The 21,709-nt window shown below is 34.9% G+C and overlaps 2 protein-coding genes across 7 annotated transcripts in view; one reads left to right on the forward strand and one right to left on the reverse strand.

The window, feature by feature from the left end:
* Positions 1 to 8,519, forward strand: part of itga4 (integrin alpha 4) — a 47,601-nt gene extending 39,082 nt beyond the window's left edge. For all 6 annotated transcript variants that reach the window (XM_042764204.1, XM_042764206.1, XM_042764207.1 and 3 more), the window contains 13 exons: positions 1,283 to 1,435; positions 1,558 to 1,634; positions 3,778 to 3,925; positions 4,064 to 4,162; positions 4,249 to 4,325; positions 4,782 to 4,871; positions 4,961 to 5,048; positions 5,144 to 5,251; positions 6,168 to 6,293; positions 6,376 to 6,501; positions 6,635 to 6,733; positions 6,825 to 6,944; positions 7,403 to 8,519. In XM_042764204.1, the coding sequence (XP_042620138.1) occupies positions 1,283 to 1,435; positions 1,558 to 1,634; positions 3,778 to 3,925; positions 4,064 to 4,162; positions 4,249 to 4,325; positions 4,782 to 4,871; positions 4,961 to 5,048; positions 5,144 to 5,251; positions 6,168 to 6,293; positions 6,376 to 6,501; positions 6,635 to 6,733; positions 6,825 to 6,944; positions 7,403 to 7,489 (1,398 nt within the window). In that variant the 3' untranslated portion in view covers positions 7,490 to 8,519. The remainder of the gene's footprint in view (positions 1 to 1,282; positions 1,436 to 1,557; positions 1,635 to 3,777; positions 3,926 to 4,063; positions 4,163 to 4,248; positions 4,326 to 4,781; positions 4,872 to 4,960; positions 5,049 to 5,143; positions 5,252 to 6,167; positions 6,294 to 6,375; positions 6,502 to 6,634; positions 6,734 to 6,824; positions 6,945 to 7,402) is intronic.
* A 771-nt stretch (positions 8,520 to 9,290) lies between these two features.
* The window catches only part of LOC109084621 (ceramide kinase-like protein), a 55,580-nt gene continuing 43,161 nt past the window's right edge, over positions 9,291 to 21,709 (reverse strand). Inside the window, 8 exon segments of the mRNA XM_042764208.1 lie at positions 9,291 to 9,612; positions 10,149 to 10,345; positions 11,968 to 12,064; positions 14,777 to 14,885; positions 15,361 to 15,392; positions 15,669 to 15,726; positions 15,961 to 16,137; positions 19,801 to 19,875. Of these exon segments, the coding sequence (XP_042620142.1) occupies positions 9,531 to 9,612; positions 10,149 to 10,345; positions 11,968 to 12,064; positions 14,777 to 14,885; positions 15,361 to 15,392; positions 15,669 to 15,726; positions 15,961 to 16,137; positions 19,801 to 19,875 (827 nt within the window). The 3' untranslated portion in view covers positions 9,291 to 9,530.

The following is a 21,709-nucleotide window of genomic DNA, read 5'->3' on the forward strand; positions in this document are numbered from 1 at the left end:
CCAGGACAAAATTTGACATCTACATCTGCATTTACATTTACACATTTGGCAGGCACTTTTATCCACATTGTAACTCCTGTAGCTCAACATGGTGTTAGCAACACCAAGGTAATGGGTTCGACTCCCAAACAGTGCATAAACGAACCAAATGTACCTTGAATGCAGTGGAAGCTGTTTTTGTTAAAAATATCAGCCAAATGCATAAATGGAGCTGTAAGTAAAGTTCCACCTTGAAAATGAGTCCAACCTCAAAAGGGTGATTTACAATTAATTAAAGTTCTATTACAAAAAATATTAGCTTCTCATTTCACTGCAGTGCACTATCCTGCTAAATTTTAGCCAGTTTAGGCCCTTTTTACTACACAGGTGAACCACAACAGTTAGCTTATAAAATCATTTACAGGTTTCTTGAAATAGCACTTGTCTGTCTGGGTTGTATGCCTGAGATTAGACATACCGGTGACACACTAGATGCGTGTGCGCACATTTGGATGACCGAATTCAGCGGCCACATTCTGAGCAAAGGATACAAGTTCACAGCGTTGACTTTGAGTTTCGCCTTTGCTGCAGAAATTAGCGTCTCTCTGAGGTTGTTGTTGTGGCTGGAGTCCAGCTCATTTACACTGGCCATGGAAGAGCCTTCCAAAACCCCGGTCACACATCTCCCCTGCAGTTAAATACAGGCCCGAGAGACCCCACAGGACAACTCCCAACCAGTGAGCCCCCAATTAGAGACAGCCATCACAGCTGACAGAGCAAACCTTACCTGCATTAATTATCTGCACTGAGGTTAGGAAAATTAAGATGGGAGGAATAAAAACAAAAAAAAGTGTAGTCAAACTCTATCACATACGCTACTGTAAGATTTTTTTATGTTTTTAAAAACTCTTATGTCCACGAAGGCTGCATTTATTTGTTCAGAAATACAGAAAAAAAAAACTAATACTATGAAATATTAGTAGAATTTAAAATGTTTCCTATTTTAAAATGTAATTTATTCATGATGCAAAGCTGATTTTTCAGCAGCCATTAGTCTTCAGTATCACATGATCTTTCAGAAATAATGCTAATAAGCTGGTTTTCTGCTTAATTATTATCAATATTGAAAACAGTTTTGTGGCTTCGTATTTTTGTGGATACCATGATATATATATATTTTTTTTCTGATTTCTTTGATGACTAGAAAGTTAAAAAGAACAGCATTTTTACATTTTGAATAGACAAGCGCCAGTCATTTTCTTTAGAACATCTTGTTAAAATGTTTTATTTCTCTTGTGTGCAGAAAGACATCCGGGATATCTTCACACCCATCCATTTTGAGGTGAAATATGAACTTGGAGAGCACCGTGTGCTACAGAGGGACTCAGGAGGCTTCCCTTCTCTCAAACCTATTCTACAGCAGAAGGATGAACAGGCCAATGTTGTGAAAAACAAGGTCAGGTTTTCTCCATTTCTCCATCTTTGTTTTGTTTTTGGCGTTAACTTCTGTGGCCACTTTTTTAACCTCATTATAGGTCATGATGTGTCTTGATTTGGAATCTTTCTATCTTTCTGTAGACCATATTTGCCAGATATTGTTCCTGGGAAAACTGCTCAACCAACCTGCAGGTTTCTGCTCATTTCGTTTTACCGCAGTAAGTCATCAACCCATAACCTATGCTAACTAGGTGAATCTCTCATAAATTGTTGCATGTTACACCACAAAATTAAATGGAAAAATATTATGAATAAATGGAATTAAGCTGGTTTTAAGACCACTTACATTTTGTGCAGCCAAGTTATTTTCCTAGAAAATTTACTTTTTCGCTCCCAAATCCTTTTATTTAAAAAAAAAAAAAAAAAAAAAAAATATATATATATATATATATATATATATATATATAATATATATATATATATATATATATATATATATAACCTGATTACTGTAAAATAATAATAATTATTTACATTTATTTACATAATTATTATTAACATTATTTAATAATAATATTATTTTTTTAAACTACTATTGAATGTATATATCATGGAAGTAGTTGTTGTACAAAATTTAATTTATGCTGATTTTCGTTGAAAAAAAGAAAAAACAAACAATTCAAAAAATATATTGCATCCAGAAATCCTGATTTTCTCACATTATTTCAGTGAAGCTAATTACATTTTTTTTTCACTATTGTAATGAGAATTGTGGAGGATAATTTTTATCATAGTAACAAATGTAATTTATAATGTCACAATGCAGATCTTAACAATCCTAAAATGTGCTTCATGTGTTTTTTTTTTGTTTTTTTTTTTGTTTTTTTTTTTTTGTTTTTTTTGATGATTTACCCAACTGTAGTCTTTCAGAGGGAGTAAAAGTTTTGTCAATAACTGATAGCAATCTTATATATGTTGTGAATGGGTACAGTTATACAACAGCTTAAAACTTTAATAATTATAGTGTTATTGACTATAGTGTTTTCCTTTTCAAACGCATAGTAAGCAACTACAGAGCTCTTTACATATTCTAGTTGTGCTGGTGTTGTTCATGACTAACAGGAGGGCTTTAGAGATTATCTGCTCTCCTCATGATTTCACCCATTAAACCAGCAAGCACAGTAGCCAAAGCTTTATATCGATGCATTTTATGCATCACATTTCTTGGACTTGCCCAATTGAGGCAAAAGCGTGTGTGTGCACATTAGCATTTTGGATCATGTTTGGAGCCGTATGCAAACTAATTTATGGACCCCCCTCACCCACTGGTGATAATACATGATCTGATTATTCATAAGGCGTGTGTGTGTGTGTGTGTGTGTGTGTGTGTGTGTGTGTGTGTGTGTGTAAGAGAGAGACAGAAAGTGTGTGAGTGTTTTGTCACTCTCCCAGATGCACCTGGTGCCTTTAGTTTAGATGAAAAACATCAGGCTTGAGCCCTCACTGCACAAGCCACACAAACACATGCAGGAAAAATACTGGCTCCATTTCCCATTAAATTCTACAATAATTAGTCTTGCAAATATTTTAAAATGAACTGTTTTTACTGTTTTAAGAACCATTTGAACAAGTGACAGTTTAGTTATGTGATTGATCAGAAAGACAAAAAAAAAACATTTTAATTGTGCTTATCTTTATTTCAAATGAAATTTAAAGAAGAGTTGATTGCAAGCAACTGATTAAAGTTGCAGTGACACTGAATTTTTTTTTTATTATTATTATTTTTTTTTATTGCACCATTTCCCACAATATATTCAATTTAGTAACTTATGCTATGGATTGTGAAATTTTGGCTCAGTATTTAATTGTCATACACATCATTTTACGTGAGCTTAATTCATTCTTTAGGGAAAAGTTTATTTACACTGATCTTAGAGAAATACAAATTATTTTAAGGCTTTGTAAACAAATATTGCACAGGGTATAATTATATGAATATAATTATAAATTAATTAATAATAAGCTTTATGTGACACTTTTTTAAAATTACTAAAATTCTGTGTATGTTTATTTTTCTATATAATATTGTTCTTCCTTCATCTGACAGTTTTTAAAATATTGTTCAATATTTAAGTGTAACATTTTCTGTGTTTGAAATTGTTTAATCCCTAATGAAATATTATAATTATGATTATTTTCTGAATTTTTTCTTTACTCTGAATTAATCCGCACTAAATTATATAAACTAATTAATGGATAAAATATGGATTAAAATGTTTAATTTATAAAATAAATAGAAACTGATTAATTTATATTTAATATTTTTATAATTTATATTTTAAATAACTGTTTTCCCAATAGGTCCTACAGGAACATGCCATACTTTGCTCTGGGTAACGGGAAAAGCATCATGTTAAACACCACCCTGGTCAACATTGGAGATGATGCTTTTCTACCCAGACTTTACCTGAGGTTTCCCAGCAACCTGCATTTCATCAAAGTGCTGGAGGTAATTTAATTTTGTCACAGTAATTCCTCATTTTGTTCAGTTCTGTCTTAGATATCTGACAGCCAGCTTTTAGCTCTTTGCATTGCTGAATGCCCTTTAATTGCCTTTGATGTGCTTTAATATTTGTGATATTATTTAGAAGATAAATACATCAGCTGTGAAATTGCAGAGGAGAATAAAGTGGCCATCGGATTGGATTGCAATGTTGGGAATTTATACATCCCTCCTTTCTCAAAGGTAAACGTCTTTAGCAATGGAAGATAAATGAGCTTGTTTGTCACCATGTCTTGCTGGAATATAAACATCTCTTTGCTTTCTTCCAGATCAACATCACCTTTTTACTAGATGTGATGCAGAACAGCAGCGCGGGAAACCTTAGTATTAACATCAATGCCACGAGGTAAGAAATCCAGAGATCTCAGCCCCAGATCTGAGGAATTCATTACAAAGAATGGTTTACACAAATGCAAAGACATCTGAGCCAATTGTAAACATTTGTGGAGAGCATCTCGCTACTGCTTACGGTTGTAAATTAAGATCAGAACGCAAAAAGACAAACAAAAGCATTAAACAGCACGCTCAAAGGTTTCGTGTGCTTTCAGTGTTACTGTTAGAAACAAGAAAAACAGTGGATCTAAAGATGAGTGCCTACACCAAAAAGCATTTGGATACTTAAACTGCACTTAACATGTCATTTTGTTAGGGCAATATCAAACTAAGTGGTGTCTGCAAATAAATGCCGCTATAGCTTTTCTTAGAACTAAGAACTTCACCTTTTTATGAGCCATTTTCTGGCATTTATGCATTTTAAACTTTCCTCAATCATGAATGTAAACCAATCCAATGTGTGTTTTAGCGAGAACTTTGAGAACACAGATCTTCAGCACGACAATGTGGCTGTTCTTACGCTGCCCTTGAGATATGCAGTTGACCTCAATGTTCACGGGTAAGTTTCGCTTATGAATATGAATCCATAGATTTCGGAAGAATAACAGACCAAATTACGGGACGTGTCTCTTCGTCTCTCCTCTGCAGATTTGTTTCTCCGACTTCATTTCTTATTGGAGAACAAGAGTCTGTGCCGGTCGACTGCTATCCTGAGAAGTTCAATTATACGTACAAGGTATTTTAGTGCTCATCAGACAGACAACAATATCATTAAGCACTAATGAATCATTTGACATGGTTTGTTTTGTTAAATTGTCTATTAACTTACAGATGATAAATATGGGTCCTAGTAAAGCTCTTGATGCGAGAGTAAAGATCGACTTGCCTCTGATGCTGGTGCCATACAAATACCAGCTATTCAGGATCACCGATTTACAGGTGAGATTTACATATTCAAATATGTCAGTAAGATTGTTTCTAAATGAATGAAATTAATGCTTTTATTCAGCAAGGATGCATTAAATTGATTAAATGTGACAGTAAAGACATTCATAATTTTACAAAAGATTTCTATTAAAAATTGGTTATTTTTAACTTTTGTATTAATCAAAGAATACTGAACAAAAATATTAAGCAGCATAACTGTTGTCAGCACTGATTAATAATAACAATAATAATAATAATAAATGATTCTTGTTTTTGTTTGTTTTTGGAAAATGTAGCTTTGTCGTCACAGGAATGAATTTGATTTTAAAATATATTAAAATAGAAACATTTTAAATTGTAATATTTCACAATATTAGTGTTTTCACTGTATCATCGATCAAATAAACAGTTTTGTTAAGCATAAGAGACTGTTAAAAAATGTAAAAAAGGAAGAAGAAGAAGAAGAAATGGATGGCGATTTATGGTGTAAGATCAACTTTTGTGTTTTCATGGCACATTTGACATCGTAGAGGCCAAATTGCATTGGTTCTTGCATGTCATGTGACAAATCATGACGTGTTAAGTTTGCAAAACTTGACATGTCATGATTTGGAAGATTATTTGTAGACAATGGCTTACATTTAATTGGTCCCTCACACAGAACTGTTGTTCAACCTCAGATATAGCACTTTATTATTTATTATATTATTTGTGGTGCTTTATTATTCTTTTTGGAGCTTGGTAGTATAAATCACAATCTGCTTACCTTTTATGGAAAACTGAAGTTCAGACACTCTGCCAGACATCTCTGGCTTTATTCACAGAAGAAACATAAACTATTCCTAACAGCGCCTATAACTTAGCTTATGTATGCTATACATATATGTACATATCTTTACTTAAACTTCAGCTGTTTTTTGTCTTGCAGACAACTCTTGGACATTGCTTCCAGAGGAACAATACAGTTCAGATTATTGATGACTGTGACATCCCCGAAGCTCCCTTTATTCAAGAACTTGTATTCTTTTTCTCCCCAAAAAGCAAGCGCATAATGGTAACATAATTGTCGTAGTATTGAGTTATGGAGTGTTTAGTGTAAATGTTATGAGAAGGTCTCACTCTCTGTTGTTCTGCAGTTCTGTGCTCCTGAAGATAAAACCTGTAGGATGGTGGAGTGTCACTTTGGGGACTTGGAGGTTGGAAAGGAAGTTACCATTACTATGGAAGTGGAGCTCAACCCTAGGGTTCTCCAGATGAGTCCCGTAAGTATTTGTTAGAGAAGATAAGGATAATATGGACCAACCATTGTTTGACAGATGGATAACCTGAATTTTATATCTAAAAGAACAACTAAAACACATGACCTTTAATACATGTTTAATACTTCCCCTATAGGGAAGACATGCTGTCATGATGATAGAAGGCATGATTGACCTCATTTCACCAGTAAAGGATGCCAACACCTTCCTATTACAGGATGATGTTTCTGCTAGAGTAAGTAGTCTGAAGCTCTAATGCCAGGAATACATAATGGGATGCTGGATTTACAAAATATTATTGAACTTAAATGTTTGCAATGTTTCAGGTGTTCTTGGAGGCTCTGTACAGCAATAAGCCTGTGATAGCTGTGCAGATTTTTCTAATAGTTTCCAGTCTGATCGTTGGACTGATCATTTTAGCACTGCTTGTCCTCGCCCTCTGGAAGGTATTTATCACATGACAATTTCTCAAGTATGACTTAACATCATATTCTCGTGCAAGACTCATCAAATCACGGGGAATTAAGATCATAGAAATTGTTCATAAGATTTCACTAAAACTAGACCTAAAATATATAAAGATATGATTTATTTTTTTTATTTTTTAGACATACAGTATGTCGTAGAGGGCTTACTAACAGCATGCTGGGCTTTACCATGGTAAAAGATGGAAAACCCATCAAAGCAGTGCTTTTATAAATAAATATATATATATATGTGTGTGTGTGTGTGTGTGTGTGTGTGCACATTGATGCATTACGCAGATTTTTTTCAGTGTTTTGTGCCATCCAGATGTGAAATCCATTTCCACCTTACTCAGTCCAGCTGCTTTTGAATGCAGGCTTTTTGTGTTTGAATGTACTTTTGCTTTATTGACAATCATACATTCTTTTTCTTTTATTAGCTTGGATTCTTTAAGCGGAAGTTGAAGAAGGAGAAGTTTGAACAGGACAGTTGGGACTATGTACCTAAGAAAGAAAGTGTGTCATAATATGGGATTTACACCACATACAAAACCAATCAGAATGGAAGAGACAAACCATGAAGGACTAATGCTCTGTTGACATCAGGAGCTGGACTCATGATAACCTATGGCCATGAACCGTAATGGTTGAGAACATTTATCGCAAAGCGATGAAGAGTACAAAAACTGTCTAAAGAATTACCATTTTCTGTCAGCAGGATGAAGCCAATGCACTTTAGAGTATGGAACAAACTACATGTGCTCAATGAATCGCTCCGGGACTGTTGTGCCAAGAGAGAAAAGGATTCAGAATGTATTGTCGCTACAGAACGTTACGGCTCTGTTCCAAAACCTAGTGAGCAACCTTTGTAGGCAGCATTTTTTCTAAAGTGTGGAGGCAGTTCCTAAAGGTAGGAAGCATGGCCACATTTTAAGGCAGTACCACGAATACAATTTATAAGGTGCTATTTGAGTTCGGATTCTACCTATTTAGATTGTAGACTGCAAGGCAGCTCACTAGGTTTTGGAACGGAGCCTATGATCACTGAACAACATATTGGCTAATGGACTGCTGTAGAGGAGAAATCACACTGCTGTAGCTTTTCTTACTAAGGTTATTCCTGTGTATATCTGAAGAGAGACTCACTCTTTTATGCCTGCAAGTTAGTATACCCTTCACAGAGGTGACACAGAATTTTCTGGCACTTTCCATCACCCTTTCTGAAGCACAACATTGCTGCGATGGGGTTTTCACACCTTTGCATCACTGCAGTATCGGTTCTCCTTGCAAAAAAAGAGGAGAAAATGACACGCATTCTCTCTCTTCCCAAGCTCTCGCTGCTGATTTCAATAGTTAGAAGTTTAACGGAGACGCCAGATGGAAGGAGCGAGTGTTTGCTGTGTGCTCTGGCTGGGTGCCATGGAAACGGGGCAAAGGAGGCTGCTGTTGTGTGTCGATACTGCGCTACAGAACAGTGACAGGATTGGCATGTGTCTGGCTCCCAGCCATTGCTTAAGTGTGTGTGTTCATTTATAGGACATAAAATCCACAAATATACAACGCATGTTCACCTCTCACTCATATGCAGGCCCATACTGAATCTGCACGTGCAGAAAGCTCTAAAAGTTATATTTAAGGTTATAAATTAAAACATTTATAAAAAACAAGCACTGATAAATTGATTAGATAGATAAACAATGGAGTTTTTGAATGAAAACTAAGCTGAAGCTAAAAGTTTTCACTCAAATACAAACCAAAAATTCTATAAAATTACAGAGAAAATTAGTTTTTGTAATTTTAATTGAATTTAATTGCCCAAACCAGATTGTTTTTTATGTTATGTATTTATTTGTATGATTATTTTTTTTTTGTGTCTTTAGAAATTAAAGTTAAAACATTTTTTAAATATAAAATTTCCTAAATATTCAAACAAACAAACAATACAATTCTAAACTAAATAAAAAAGAATAATTAATATACATTTTATGAATACATTTTTATTTTATATTTTTATTGTTTTTATACATTTTATAAATAATTTTAATTTCTATATTTTGTTTTTTTTTATTTATATATTTAAAAAGGTTTTTTTTTTTTTTTTTTTTTTCATTATTCACAAAATCAGTGCATAAAATGTGGAAAAGCTGGTTTTGCTTGGGCCTGCTCATAAGAGTGTGTTGTTGTATGAATCAAAGAATCAATGCTAAAAATGTTGGATATAATCTTTAGATTTGGGAAGCCACATGGGTGCTTGTCAGTGCTTTTAATATAAAAGATACAAAGTCCAAAAAAAAAAAAAAAAACCCACTGTTCAGGGAATGGTGTAAAATCTGTATTTTTAATAATTTAATATTTTCATTTCATTTCATTTCATTTCCTGTCTTTAAAAATTATACAAACTTTTGTTAAAAATTTACTTTGGTTTAATTTATATTCTTATGCACTGGAATATTTTATGTGTCATATGTTTTTGCTCTGTCATAAAATGTTCTATGTACATTGTGCATTGTGCAGTTTCTCATAGCGCTACTATCTAGCAACATCTCTCTTTAATGTGGTTGTGTGTGTTCAGATACAGCTGCATTTAACCGGTGCCTCCTCCGCCTCCTCCATGTCTGCTCCAAAGAGTGTGAGGAGCTGTGGGTGAACTCTGCAAAATAAACAGAGCTTTCAGGACATTTAAACATTACAACAATTTATCTGATATACGCACACGTCCCTCCATTTTTTTCTTAGAAGCTCACACTGTTCTGTTTATTCTTCTGTCACTCTTTCTGCAGCTTTAAGAAGATGAATTGAGATTTTTTATAATCAAGTGCTGCTCATATAGTGTTTGTAGTGTCTTCAAACAACATGGCCTGTGCATACACAGGTCATCTGAAGTTCAACGTGTGCAAGTATACAGAGGCTATCTTGACTACTGTTTTGCAAATAAATAGGGATGTGACTTATTCAGTGTTATAAAGTGGAAAATTCTGACTAGGGCTAGTCTTATAATACTTTTAGGATGCTTTTGTCCTTCTAGAACATTGAATATTTGTCTTTTATGATATTGCTGTGCTTGCAAAATACAAAACACACTCAAAGTTGTGTATTATAGTGATTTTACTATGGTTAAGAATCTCTACAATACAAGGCCTCTAATGGATTACTGCTGTCCATTAGTTGCGATGATTGACATTTTACCGGATCAGGAGTTCAGATGGGACCTCCAACAGATCTGCATCAATGTTCCAGGGGTATGTTCCTTCAGAGGAGATGATGGGCATGGTTTTTGTATTGCACTCCTCGTTCTCTGAGACATCGTCAGCACATCTTCCTTGAGAGTGTGGTCGCAGCTTCACAGCCTTTACGGTTTGTGTCTCAATAAACGAGAATCCAAACTGTAAAAGTATAAAGAAGAATCTCACTTTCAATATTTTTGGCAATTACCAAAATACGTATTTCGGTATCCTATTATTGTCAAAGAAGAGTGTATTAGATTCTACTTAATGCATTACAGTACTTTTTACTGCATTGCATTATTTTATTGGTTTGCATGGTTTAGTTTGTCATATGTGAGGCTGTAGTTTACTTTAGGTCCACAAGGAGGCAGTGATGAACAGCTGATCCTCGTCGACTCACCTCAGTCCTGTTTGTGTGACCTGGAGTGAACCTGGATACAGAACCAAGCCAGGAATGGACTTTCATATCCTGTATCCTTTTATTCAGATAACCAGGTACTTTATCAAAATCTTAATTTGATAAATGGCTTAGCAGTCATTATTATATTTCACTGTAGAGATTTTATGGAAGTACCACTTTTTTTTTTCTTACTAAATGTAAACAATGCATATTAACCCTAGTATTACGGTAGAATAATACTTGCTCTGACCCAAATCCTCCCAGCAGTCATGATGTAAAGCTTGACCCAGACAATGCGCATCAACTGCAGGAATGTTCCTGTTCTGAGTTTACATGCAAATTGTTTTGACTGTAAATCTCACAAAAACATGTCTAGTCACATTTCACCCCCGAATGATAGGAAATTACATTTTGCATAACGAAAATGGAGCCTATATTTAGAAACATTGTGTTTTCACATTCCCCCTAAATTCTGATTATCGTAATGTGCAAGTATGTTTTACATTTCAGTTTTTGTTGTTTTTTAATCCTATTTTCAGTTATATTTTTTTGTTTGATTCTTATTATTGTACTTTTTTAAACTTTTTTTTTTACATATATATGTGTATATATAGATATATATATATATATATATATATAAAAGTTAATATTATATAAGTTAATATTATATTATATATAATAATATATATTATATATATGTATATATATATATACACACACAAACACAGTATATATCTCATGTTTAAATTAAATACTACCATGATTATATGAATATTTTACAATTTAAAATAATGTAAAGACATTATTTTTTCACAGCACTGAAATGAGAGTGTTTTCATTTATTTATTTATTTATTTGCAAGTTTTAAAAATAGACTAAATTTTTGATAAATTTCTTGAGGCATGAGGCTTTTTTTTTTTTCGGATTCAACCACAGTTCAAATACACTTGGCTTCTGAGGTGAACACACACAAGCTCTCTTAAAATGGGCAATAAAGGCCCAATAGTACAGCACAGAAACCCTGAAATTGACACCGCTTTACTCTGCGGCACAATCACACGAGAGTGGAGAGCAGTAGCAGTAGGTCAACGCCACAACCTGTTATTTATACACAGATTATTTATAGAATGTGGGTTAACAAACAGCTCTAGATTGGATTACTTAAGAAAAAGGAAGAGACAGGCTTTTGAAAAGGGCTAATCTGTATTAGCCTGAAAAGTGTTTTGTGGGAAGCTGACAATCAGCGACTAATTTGACTTGACAGTATGCTAATTCTGTTTAAGCTGGGGAGGTTGTTAACTCCATTTGCGTGGGCTGGTTTTTTCTGCATGTCTGGCTGATGTGAGTTCAGTAAGTTCCCTCAGTAGGCAGGTGAGCTCACCTGGTTGGTTGTGCTGTTGTATCTCTTCAAGTGCTTGATGAACTCTGACCTGGAGGTGTTTCCAACAGCTATCAGTGCCATACTGCCATTGTTCAGCCTGTGGTAAACAGAAAAGGTTATCCATGTTTATTGTGCGTAGGTGGTACTTTTATTAATAAAAACTATTACTTATGTGCCATTGTGTATGGAGAGTCTGTGACAAGCATTATGACCAAAAAACCAGTTCAACATTATAACAAGCCCACACTTTTTTCATACGGGAATGAGAATTGTTTACTTAATAAAACCAGTTTCTCTTCTGTTTTACCACAGGTCTATAAATAGATGTAGCTCACACTTGGACTGTTCCATATCTACACGTCAGTGGAAAATGTAAATGGGAGCTTCAAGGTATAAACAGGTCCAGATGGAATATATACTATTATATATATGTAAAAGTAAGTAGCATTAAAAGTAGTTTTGTTAAAAAAAAAAAAAAATAGAGAGAAAATTATTTAATCCAGTTAAACCACTTGGTTTGACCAGTGTCACCTTTAGCTGTATGGAAGGCTATGGCTCTTTGAAGTTCTGATCATTTAAAACTTTGAAGCTTAATTGATAAGTCAAAGCTTTTATAATTTTTTTTTTTATTCATTTATTCTTTTTTATAGATTTTATTTCTGAAAGAGCAAATCATAAATCATAATTAGCAATGGAACTAGAACTAGAACTAGAATAGTGAAGCTGCGGCCTCACTCTCAGGGAAGTTGTGCTGACGATGTCTCACTATATATATATATATATATATATATATATATATATATATATATATATATATATATATATATATATATATATATAGTTGCATAACTAAATCTGTTATCTATAGCTATTTGGAATATATTTTGGAAGTTTAAGTGAAAAATTATAAAAAAAAATTTGTGTCCAGTCAGAATTATGTGGAGGTTTTTTGATGAAAATGTTTTTTGGCATAATTTATGTACAACACAGTGATCAATATTTTTTGTCTCATTTGCTTGAGATGTAAAAGTTGGTTAATTATTAAGACTTTTTTAAAAAGAATAAGGCGTGCTTCTTTTTTTTTTTTCAGAATTTATTTTTTTAATTTAATTTTTTCTTATTTTCAGAGTAAGCATCACTTAAATTTATTTTAGATTTCTGCTTTAAAACAAGACGACAAGAAAAAGCTATTTGTCACTGAGATATATATATATTCTCAGTAAGCAAGTTTTAATATTTTATGCAATGTGATTCAAATAAATTGATATTGTTAAAAGGATGTTTAAAATTTTCACTGAAAAACAAGACAATAACAATTAATGAAATGATTTCTTGAAATGTAAACTCTGTGACCGCATTGACTCTGTCCCCCACTAAAGATGCTGCTTACGAGAAGCTGAGCTTAACTTGTATTGCTCTGTAAAGACAGGAAGGAGAGGGGTTTGTTGAGCACTCATAGGCCCATGGACAGATGCTCGGTCCTTAAGTCTCCCCGGCCACTCCCTTTAATCAGAGTAATTATGTGCTGATTAGACCAGTTTGGTGGCTTTGACCTTAAGAGTCTGATCCAACCACTGATTCCAATCTTCAGGATTATGTTGGCCTACTCTAGCTTGCTTCACGCACCGAACGCCCACTACACAGGCAAGAAAACAGTCAGGAAACTCAGTTAGCCTTGCGTGTTGCTGACACACTGACCTGATCTCAAGGTTTTACAGTCTACACTGACATTATCCACTCAGCCCATCTTACTTGCTTTTAAGGCGTACAGTCTAAAGGATTGAGGGCAGTGCTTATTTTGTACACTATGAGGTTCCAGAACAAGAACTGGTGATAGATTTGCCCAATCATTGGAACATAAATACATAAACACTGCTTTAAACACAGAATCAACATTGAAAAAACTACAATCAAAACTACATCTTTCCTACTCTATTAACATTTAAAAAAGCTTTCGGGCACTTGCAATGTAGACAATTTTACTGAACATAGTGGGACAGATCTTGTTTTGTCGAGTTGCGATGGTGGCTTGTAGTGTAGATTCAGTAGAACAGATGCACTGATATAGCTCTACATCACTTGTGTTGAGTTTCCCAATGATTTTATAATGGCAAATGAACGTGTAAATCAGATTATTTTGCAAATAAGGAATATTTAAAAAAAACAGGTGAGATGGACTCTTAACAGCTTGAGTTTGTGCATGCAAATATGCCATATTAAAAAATAAGTGATTACATCACAACTTGTTTTCCTTTTTTACAGGGATATTTTAACTTATTGATGCAACACATGTGCAGGTCATGGCATTTCATTCAGAGGCATATAAGTAGATGTAGATTAAATTGTGTAGGTGCCAGATACAGCTTGTTCTAGTCAACACAAAATATAAAATTATCCTATTACTGGTTTTATGGTGCATGATCCATCTATGTTATTCCAAATACAGAAATGTCTGTCTTTTTTTTTTTACTTTATTTGAATTTTTAACAACAGTTTTCAACACTGATAATTTTAAGGAATGTTTTTTAACAGCAAATCAGAATATTAGATGATTTCCGAAGGATCATGTGACACTGGAGTAATGGCTGCTTTTCAGCTTTTCTATTACATGAATAAATGACATTAAAATATATTCAAAAATGAAAAGATTTTTTTTTACAATATTACTGTTTTTGGTGTATTTTTTTATCAAATAAATGCAGCCTTGGTGAGCATAAGAAACGTCTTCCAAAAACATTTTACTGACCCTAAACTCATTAACAGTAGTAAATATAAAGCACCTAGAAACGATGTTGTCATGAACACTGACCTGGTGTTTGGAGCCAGGCCCCTGGGGGCCGTGGAGCACAGGCAGGGAATAGCCATGATGCTGATATTCAGGTACAGACCTTGTCTGGTCTGCCAGGATCCATGCTCACCTATCACAGAATGTATTGTATACAAAACTCGTGCACTTGAATGTCTTAATGTGAAAACATATTATGATATATGATATGAAATGATATGATATATGATTTGCAAGGCATTATCATCCAGATCACTTCTGAACTGCCATGTAAGAGTATTATTTACATGTACATGTTACTATTCTCAACGCTGATAGAGATGGACCAATCACAGTCATTTGTGATAACAAGCTCTTTTACTGAATCATTTTCAGATTTGTATTGTGTATAAATCTCCAGTCTTCAAAAAAAATAAAAATAAAATAAACCTATCCTAAAATTTGTATGTAGTCCACTGGAGAATTCCGGCTGGTAAACACCCCCTTGAGGAACACACCCCTTTGTTTCTCAAAGGAAGCACTTTTGGCTGAGAGCATTTGCTGCCCAATGAAGCAGATATCTAATGGTGCAATATCTTCAGAGTATCTCCTAATTTAGCTGTACTCACAAATGTCTTCTCCATCCCTGCTTCGCTCAGCTCTATGTAAAAGAAATGTAAAAAAAAAAGAGATGTTTTTAGTGCACAACCATTATCTGCATTTGAGTAATAATGGAGTTGCATGGGCTCCTCACAGTGTGGGGCATCCTTCCTTATTAGCATTAGCTGGGTGACCTTCAGCATCTCCAGCATTTTGATTACTTTCCAATGGCCAATTAAGCAGGGGGTGGTTTATTTAAAATAACATTCAAATAATTACGCTGAAATTTGGATGGGGATGAGGGGCGAGAAAACCTTAAAAATGGGCTTTAACATACTTTATCTGATCCTCGGCTCCATGGCTGGTTATAAAGGACAGTTCGCAGTCTTCAGGTTCACAGGCACCATTGGTCAATTGGGGAGGGACACAAGGAGACAGAACAAACGAGTTAAATGTAGTTTTATGATAAGAAGAGGGTGATTTCTAAGAGATGGTGCCCATGTGTGCTGTGCCAGGCTGCTCTGACACCAATCCCAGATTTGATGGAGCACCAGCCAGTCCCCTGGTAGCCCACCAGATGAGAGACAGCTACAGCTGACAACACAACTGAGAAAGAAAGAGCGCTTACTTGAGGTTTGCCAGTGTTTTAATGAGAGCGAACTCGCGGCGCTGGCTGGGTGGCATCCAGCGGTGTCTCTCTGCCAGTGCGAGCGTCCGCCCACCGAAACCAAACATGGCAGAGAAGCCGAACCTCAGCAGACGACCCATTGAGCTAAAGCTGCACACGTCCACGGGCTGATGATGACCTAGAACAAGCAACGTAATGCAGTCAGTAACAAACCACTAGAACAAAGGACACTAGAGCCACAGGATGGTTAAACACAAGAGGCAGTAAGAACCCTTTACAAATGAAGATTATAGCTCTATTACAAATGACCAAATTCGAAAGCAGTATGGCATGTATTCTTTGTAAATAAGGTGATCCCATAAAGCATTGTGATGAGATTGAGATTACCAAAAATTATAAAAAATAAAACGGTTCAATCAAATTGACCATTCTACCCAATATTTGACAGTTTACCCCTAATATGTGCTCCATTGATACTGTCAGTTGAGTATCCCATGCACTTCAGGAGAGGATCGCTACTTTACTTATAAATGAAATGGGTCACTTATGAAGCATCATTTAAGATGCTGCCTTAAAAGGTAGTTACCTATTGTATGTAGGTATTAGACAGTGAGGCTTTGAAACAGAGCCACTGAGAGCATTAAAATAACCAATGCAAACATAAACATGGTAAGATTTTTGTATTTTCTGCTCACCAATGCTGCATCAAAAATACAGTAAAAACAGTAATATTGTAAAATAATATTAGAATTTAAAATAACTGTTTTTTATTTTAAATATATTTTAAAAAGTAATTTTTTTCCTGTGAGGCAAACCTGAATTTTTAGCATCCATTACTCCAGTCTTCAGTGTCACATGATCCTTCAGAAATCATTCTAAAAGTATTATTTCTTTCAAAAAAAGTGTCCAGCCCTAGTGTCCAACCAGTAAGTATATGCATTTTAGATTGTAAATTATTGATAATATGTCTGTTGCTCCCCTTTCCCTATTTGTTTTATTGTTTGAATGGATGTTATTTCGTTAATATAAAAATAAAATTTGATCACAAAAAAAATAAAATAAGTATATTCATGCATTTGTACATATTTAAGTAGATGTAAATGTCCATCCTATAATCAGCAAATTTAATTCTAGTCCATTAGAAACAATAGAGTCATCTATCAAGTGTCAGTGTGACATCTCTTGAGTTAATTCATTGGATATGTCGGAGTGAACAGGAATGACTGGATTTGGTGGCCCATTGGTTGAGTCCAGTCCCCGTAGCCCGGCACATTCCTGACCTCCTTCTGTCTCCCCATCATACGCTCTCGCTGCTCATGAATTATTCATTGGATCCTTCCAAATCCCGCCAGTTGGCCTTATTCACATGCGTAAATATTGCTTAATTAGAAATGAACAAGCCCTATATTGGCCCTCCTAAATGGGCATTACGCTCTCATTCGTGTCAGGTGTCTTATGTGCCGTTGATGTTTCTCTTTTACCTCGCAGCAACAAAGGCCAGACATTTTGTTTAGTAAAGAAAGGGTAAAACGTGTTTTTAATCAGTTCACTTAACATAAGATGCCTAATTCCTGCATGTCGGAATGTCTTCTGAGGAAAAGCTGTCTTTTGTTGAGTGAGTGCCTACATCTAGCTCAGCGGTTCATACCGAGAGCCACAACGTTTTGATGGAGCAATTAATCACGACGGTACCAGGATGTTTCTCAGCGTTCCTGCTGAGATGGCGAGCGTACCGTGGTGCACAGAGAAGGTGCCAATCTCATTGAACAAAAGAAATTCAGCACTCGTTCTTAAAACTCACACCTCCCTTTAGTCAAAATCTGAGTTACAATACCATTTGGCTCAATTCTTTGGACTTAATGATCAGACGCATTCTTGCACACGTGGAGGTCAGATTGCAGTTAATCATCCGAGTCTGTTGCCAAGAGAGAATAAAACTAGGCCGCAGAGTTTTAGGCACCACCAGTTCTGAGGGTTTGTCATTCGATTTTGTCACACAATCCAGTTTTGCACCTTTAAAGGGTTCACTGAAGAATGAACATTCACCCTGTATGACCTGCATTTTTTTTTTTTTTCTGTGAAACTTTTAAGGTGCTTTTTACACTGATTTATTTTTTATTTTTTCTTTCCTGGACTTCTCCAGAAGACCCTTTGTGTTCTACAGATATATATGTGACCCTGGTCCACAAAACCAATCTTAAGTGTCATTTTTTTTTTCCAAAATTTAGATTTATAAATCATCTGAAAGCTAAATAAATAACCTTTTAATTGATGTATGGTTTATTTGGATCTGACAATATTTGGCCTAGATACAACTATTTGAATATCTGAAATCTGAGGGTGCAAAAAAATCAAAATACTGAGAAAATCGCCTTTGAAGTTGTCCAAATGAATTCTTAGCAATGCATATTACTAATCAAAATGTAAGTTTTGATATATTTATGGTAGGAAATTTACAAAATATCTTCATGACCCATACAATGTTTTTTTGGCTATTGCTAAAAATATATCCCAGCGACTTAAGGCTGGTTTTGTGATTCAGGGTGACAGAAGTAGGTGAACACACACACACACACACACACACACACACACACACACACACACACACACACACACACACATATATATATATATATATATATATATATATATATATATATATAATACACAGCATTCTGGAATGACATGGGAGTGAGTAATTGACAGGGTTTTCATTTTTTGTGTTGCTTATATGTTGTTTTTGTACATTTAAAGCCTCGCTGTCATTGTATGGAAAATAACTGTATGAAGATCCCTAGAATTCTCCTTTTGTCTTCTTCAGAAGCAAATAAAATTAGCATTCTGGAATAACATGAGGCTGAGTAAATAATGACAGGATTTTCATTGTAGGATTTTTTTTAACTATTCCTTTAACGCAACAATGAACTTCATATGAAGCCTATGATTGGCAAACAAAATATCACCAGATAATAATTTCTCAGTAATCCACATGATACAGTGACAACAATGAACCTCATTAACTTGTGCACACAACTGATTCTGTAATTTTATTGTGTGGTTCTAAATGTGTTCAGTTCATCCCAATCGTAATTCAGCTGTAAAGCAAAATTTTTGCCAGTACTTGTTCTTTTTTCTTTTTTTGGAGGATACAAGCTTAGCTTGCGCATGTAATCCCCTGACACAAGCCAAATCCGCTTGTCTGTTAAGCTAAGCCCAGGAGAGCCTGCACAGTCGACACAATGGCCCAGACATATTGGTGCTAACTTCAAAAACGCCTCGCAGAAAGACAGACAGACAGGAACATGCAGTACTAAAGCCAAAGCGAACACTGCCAACTAGAAGTAACACTTCCAACCACGGCCCACAGCCACGTCAAAGAAACTCCGTGTTTGTGGCGGGACCGTACGGGTGATTGACGACAGACGTATCTCCACCTCTCCCGGGACCGTCTCTCGTTCCATGGGACCTGTTAACCATGATCTCTGAAGCTGGAGAGGCAGAGTCTGTGTGGGGGGTTTGTCTTCTTTCGGCCCCCATAACAACAGCCTGTGCACTCTAATTAAACAACAGATTACAGAGATCCACCGCATGCGCTGCCATTGGGATGCACCAAAAAGAGGGAGATACAGACTTCCAGTGTGTGAAAATGAAACCATTGCCCCTGCACACATAACTCAGTGGAGCTGAAAAGTAAATACGAATACCATTTACATATTATTATTATTATCATCTATATTTGTGCTCCATTAAGTGCCGTGGTTCCTCAAGGCCTTACTGTTAGCGTACAGGCAGGCTAGAGAATGGCTAGAAGCTTAAAAAAAACAACAAAAAAAAAACATACCCATGATGATGTGCAAGGCTGCAGTCATTCCCCGTCTTATTCCATGCACAGAGCAGGCCACCACATTGGTAGAACCTATAGAGGGATAAAAAAAAAAAAAAAAAAACACTCTTTAATAGTTTACTAGGATCAGGCCCCAAAACACACGTGAATGACTTATAGACTTAATATTGCCTTAATGATCCTACAGTGTGACATAAAATGCTTTATACTCCATGTCTTGGAACAATGACAATGTTGGTCTGTTTGTCACATAAAGTTGTTGTATGGCTATAGAAGATTTGGAATATAGTGCATCTACAGTATATTGTGAATATAGTGCGTCTACAGATGAGTCTTATTTTTGAGCTCGAGTTGTGGTAAGAAAGTGGTAAGAAAGTTGCATTAAGATTCATCAGTATTTCTCTTGTTCCACGCACACAGCTTACAGATTTTTAGGTTTGCTTTTTGGGTGAACTGTTCCTTTAAGTGGACTTATGCATTTCATAAACAAGCAGCCTTTCTATTTGGATAAATTCTGTTCTCCGCACAGGTGATTTTGTGATAAAGCTTTTTCTCGTTAGACACACACTGATGCTGATGCTATGAGACCATCTGAATGCTGTGGCATATGGTCCCATGATGTTTGCTATAGTGTGTATCCCTGCACAGACACTGTTTACTCTCAGTGAGTGATGAGATTCCATTAAGAATGGCTACAGAAACGTGAAAAAAATCTAGCTTTGCTTTATTGTAGTAGACTCTCTCCCCTGCATATCAATGTTCTCCAGCACCTGCCACAGAGGACAGTGGGAACCTGTCCATTCAATTTCTATTCGACCAATCACAGCTCACTTAAAGTCCTCAATAATCTATGCCCTTTATATACACTAATTACACATTTTTCTTTGTTTAGCATGTTTTCTTTTCAGAGCATAACAATATTACAACATGAATTTCAGTTGATATAGTATTTATATGAAATTACTACTTATAATATGCACTAAAACCATGCAATTCAGGAAAGTACAAACTTATGAGTGTGTAGTGAGGCTATGATCCTATTATCTTAATGATCCTAAAAATTTTATAATTTTTTTTAAAGGTTTTTCCATTTGGTCTATGAACATGATAGTTGTGTATATATATATATATATATATATATATATATATATATATATATATATATATATATATATATATATATATATATATATATATAGTCATGAAAATAATGATAAATTAAATAAAGCTTAATTTATCAATTTCACAACATTGTTTCTAAACATGCAACATAAATTGCACTATATTTCAAGTCTTCTAAAGGCATGTGATAAGAAACTTTTTGAGATAAAATTTGTATCTGTTTCTCACAGTGTTATCATATGGCTTGATAAAGTTTGGAATATAGTGCATTTCAATATATTCGAAATAAATTCTGTTCTCTGGACAAGTGATTTTGAGATAAAGATTTTTCTCATTAGACACATGCTGATGCTGATTCAATGAGACCATCTAAATACTGTGGCATATAGTTTTTAACATTCATTCATTCATTTCTTTGTTCTTCAGGTGAATTATGAGCTAAATAAGAAATAAATATCTTAGATTCATCCATTAGGAAATATCCTGTGATCTGGGACACTCTAAATCTTGTCTGGCCCACTGTTTAGACTAGTATGCGAGTTGGGCTGCAGCACTGATTTAAAAACAGCAGCAGTTTTGCCCATCTAATGAGTTAGGTAAAGTTAATCATCACAGGATGAGGACTTTGTTAAAGGGCATTAATTTAAGTTAATATCACCTTGTGCCAATTAAGGTGGTTTACCTTGCTGGCAGCTTGCGAAGGGAGAACAGGTGTGTGTATTTGTACTGATTACTACCAGAGACAAGCAGCAAAAAGAGGCTTGTCCTTGTTAGGTGAGTAGGC

Source organism: Cyprinus carpio, chromosome A9, assembly GCF_018340385.1.
Source record: "Cyprinus carpio isolate SPL01 chromosome A9, ASM1834038v1, whole genome shotgun sequence".
Lineage (NCBI taxonomy): Eukaryota > Metazoa > Chordata > Actinopteri > Cypriniformes > Cyprinidae > Cyprinus > Cyprinus carpio.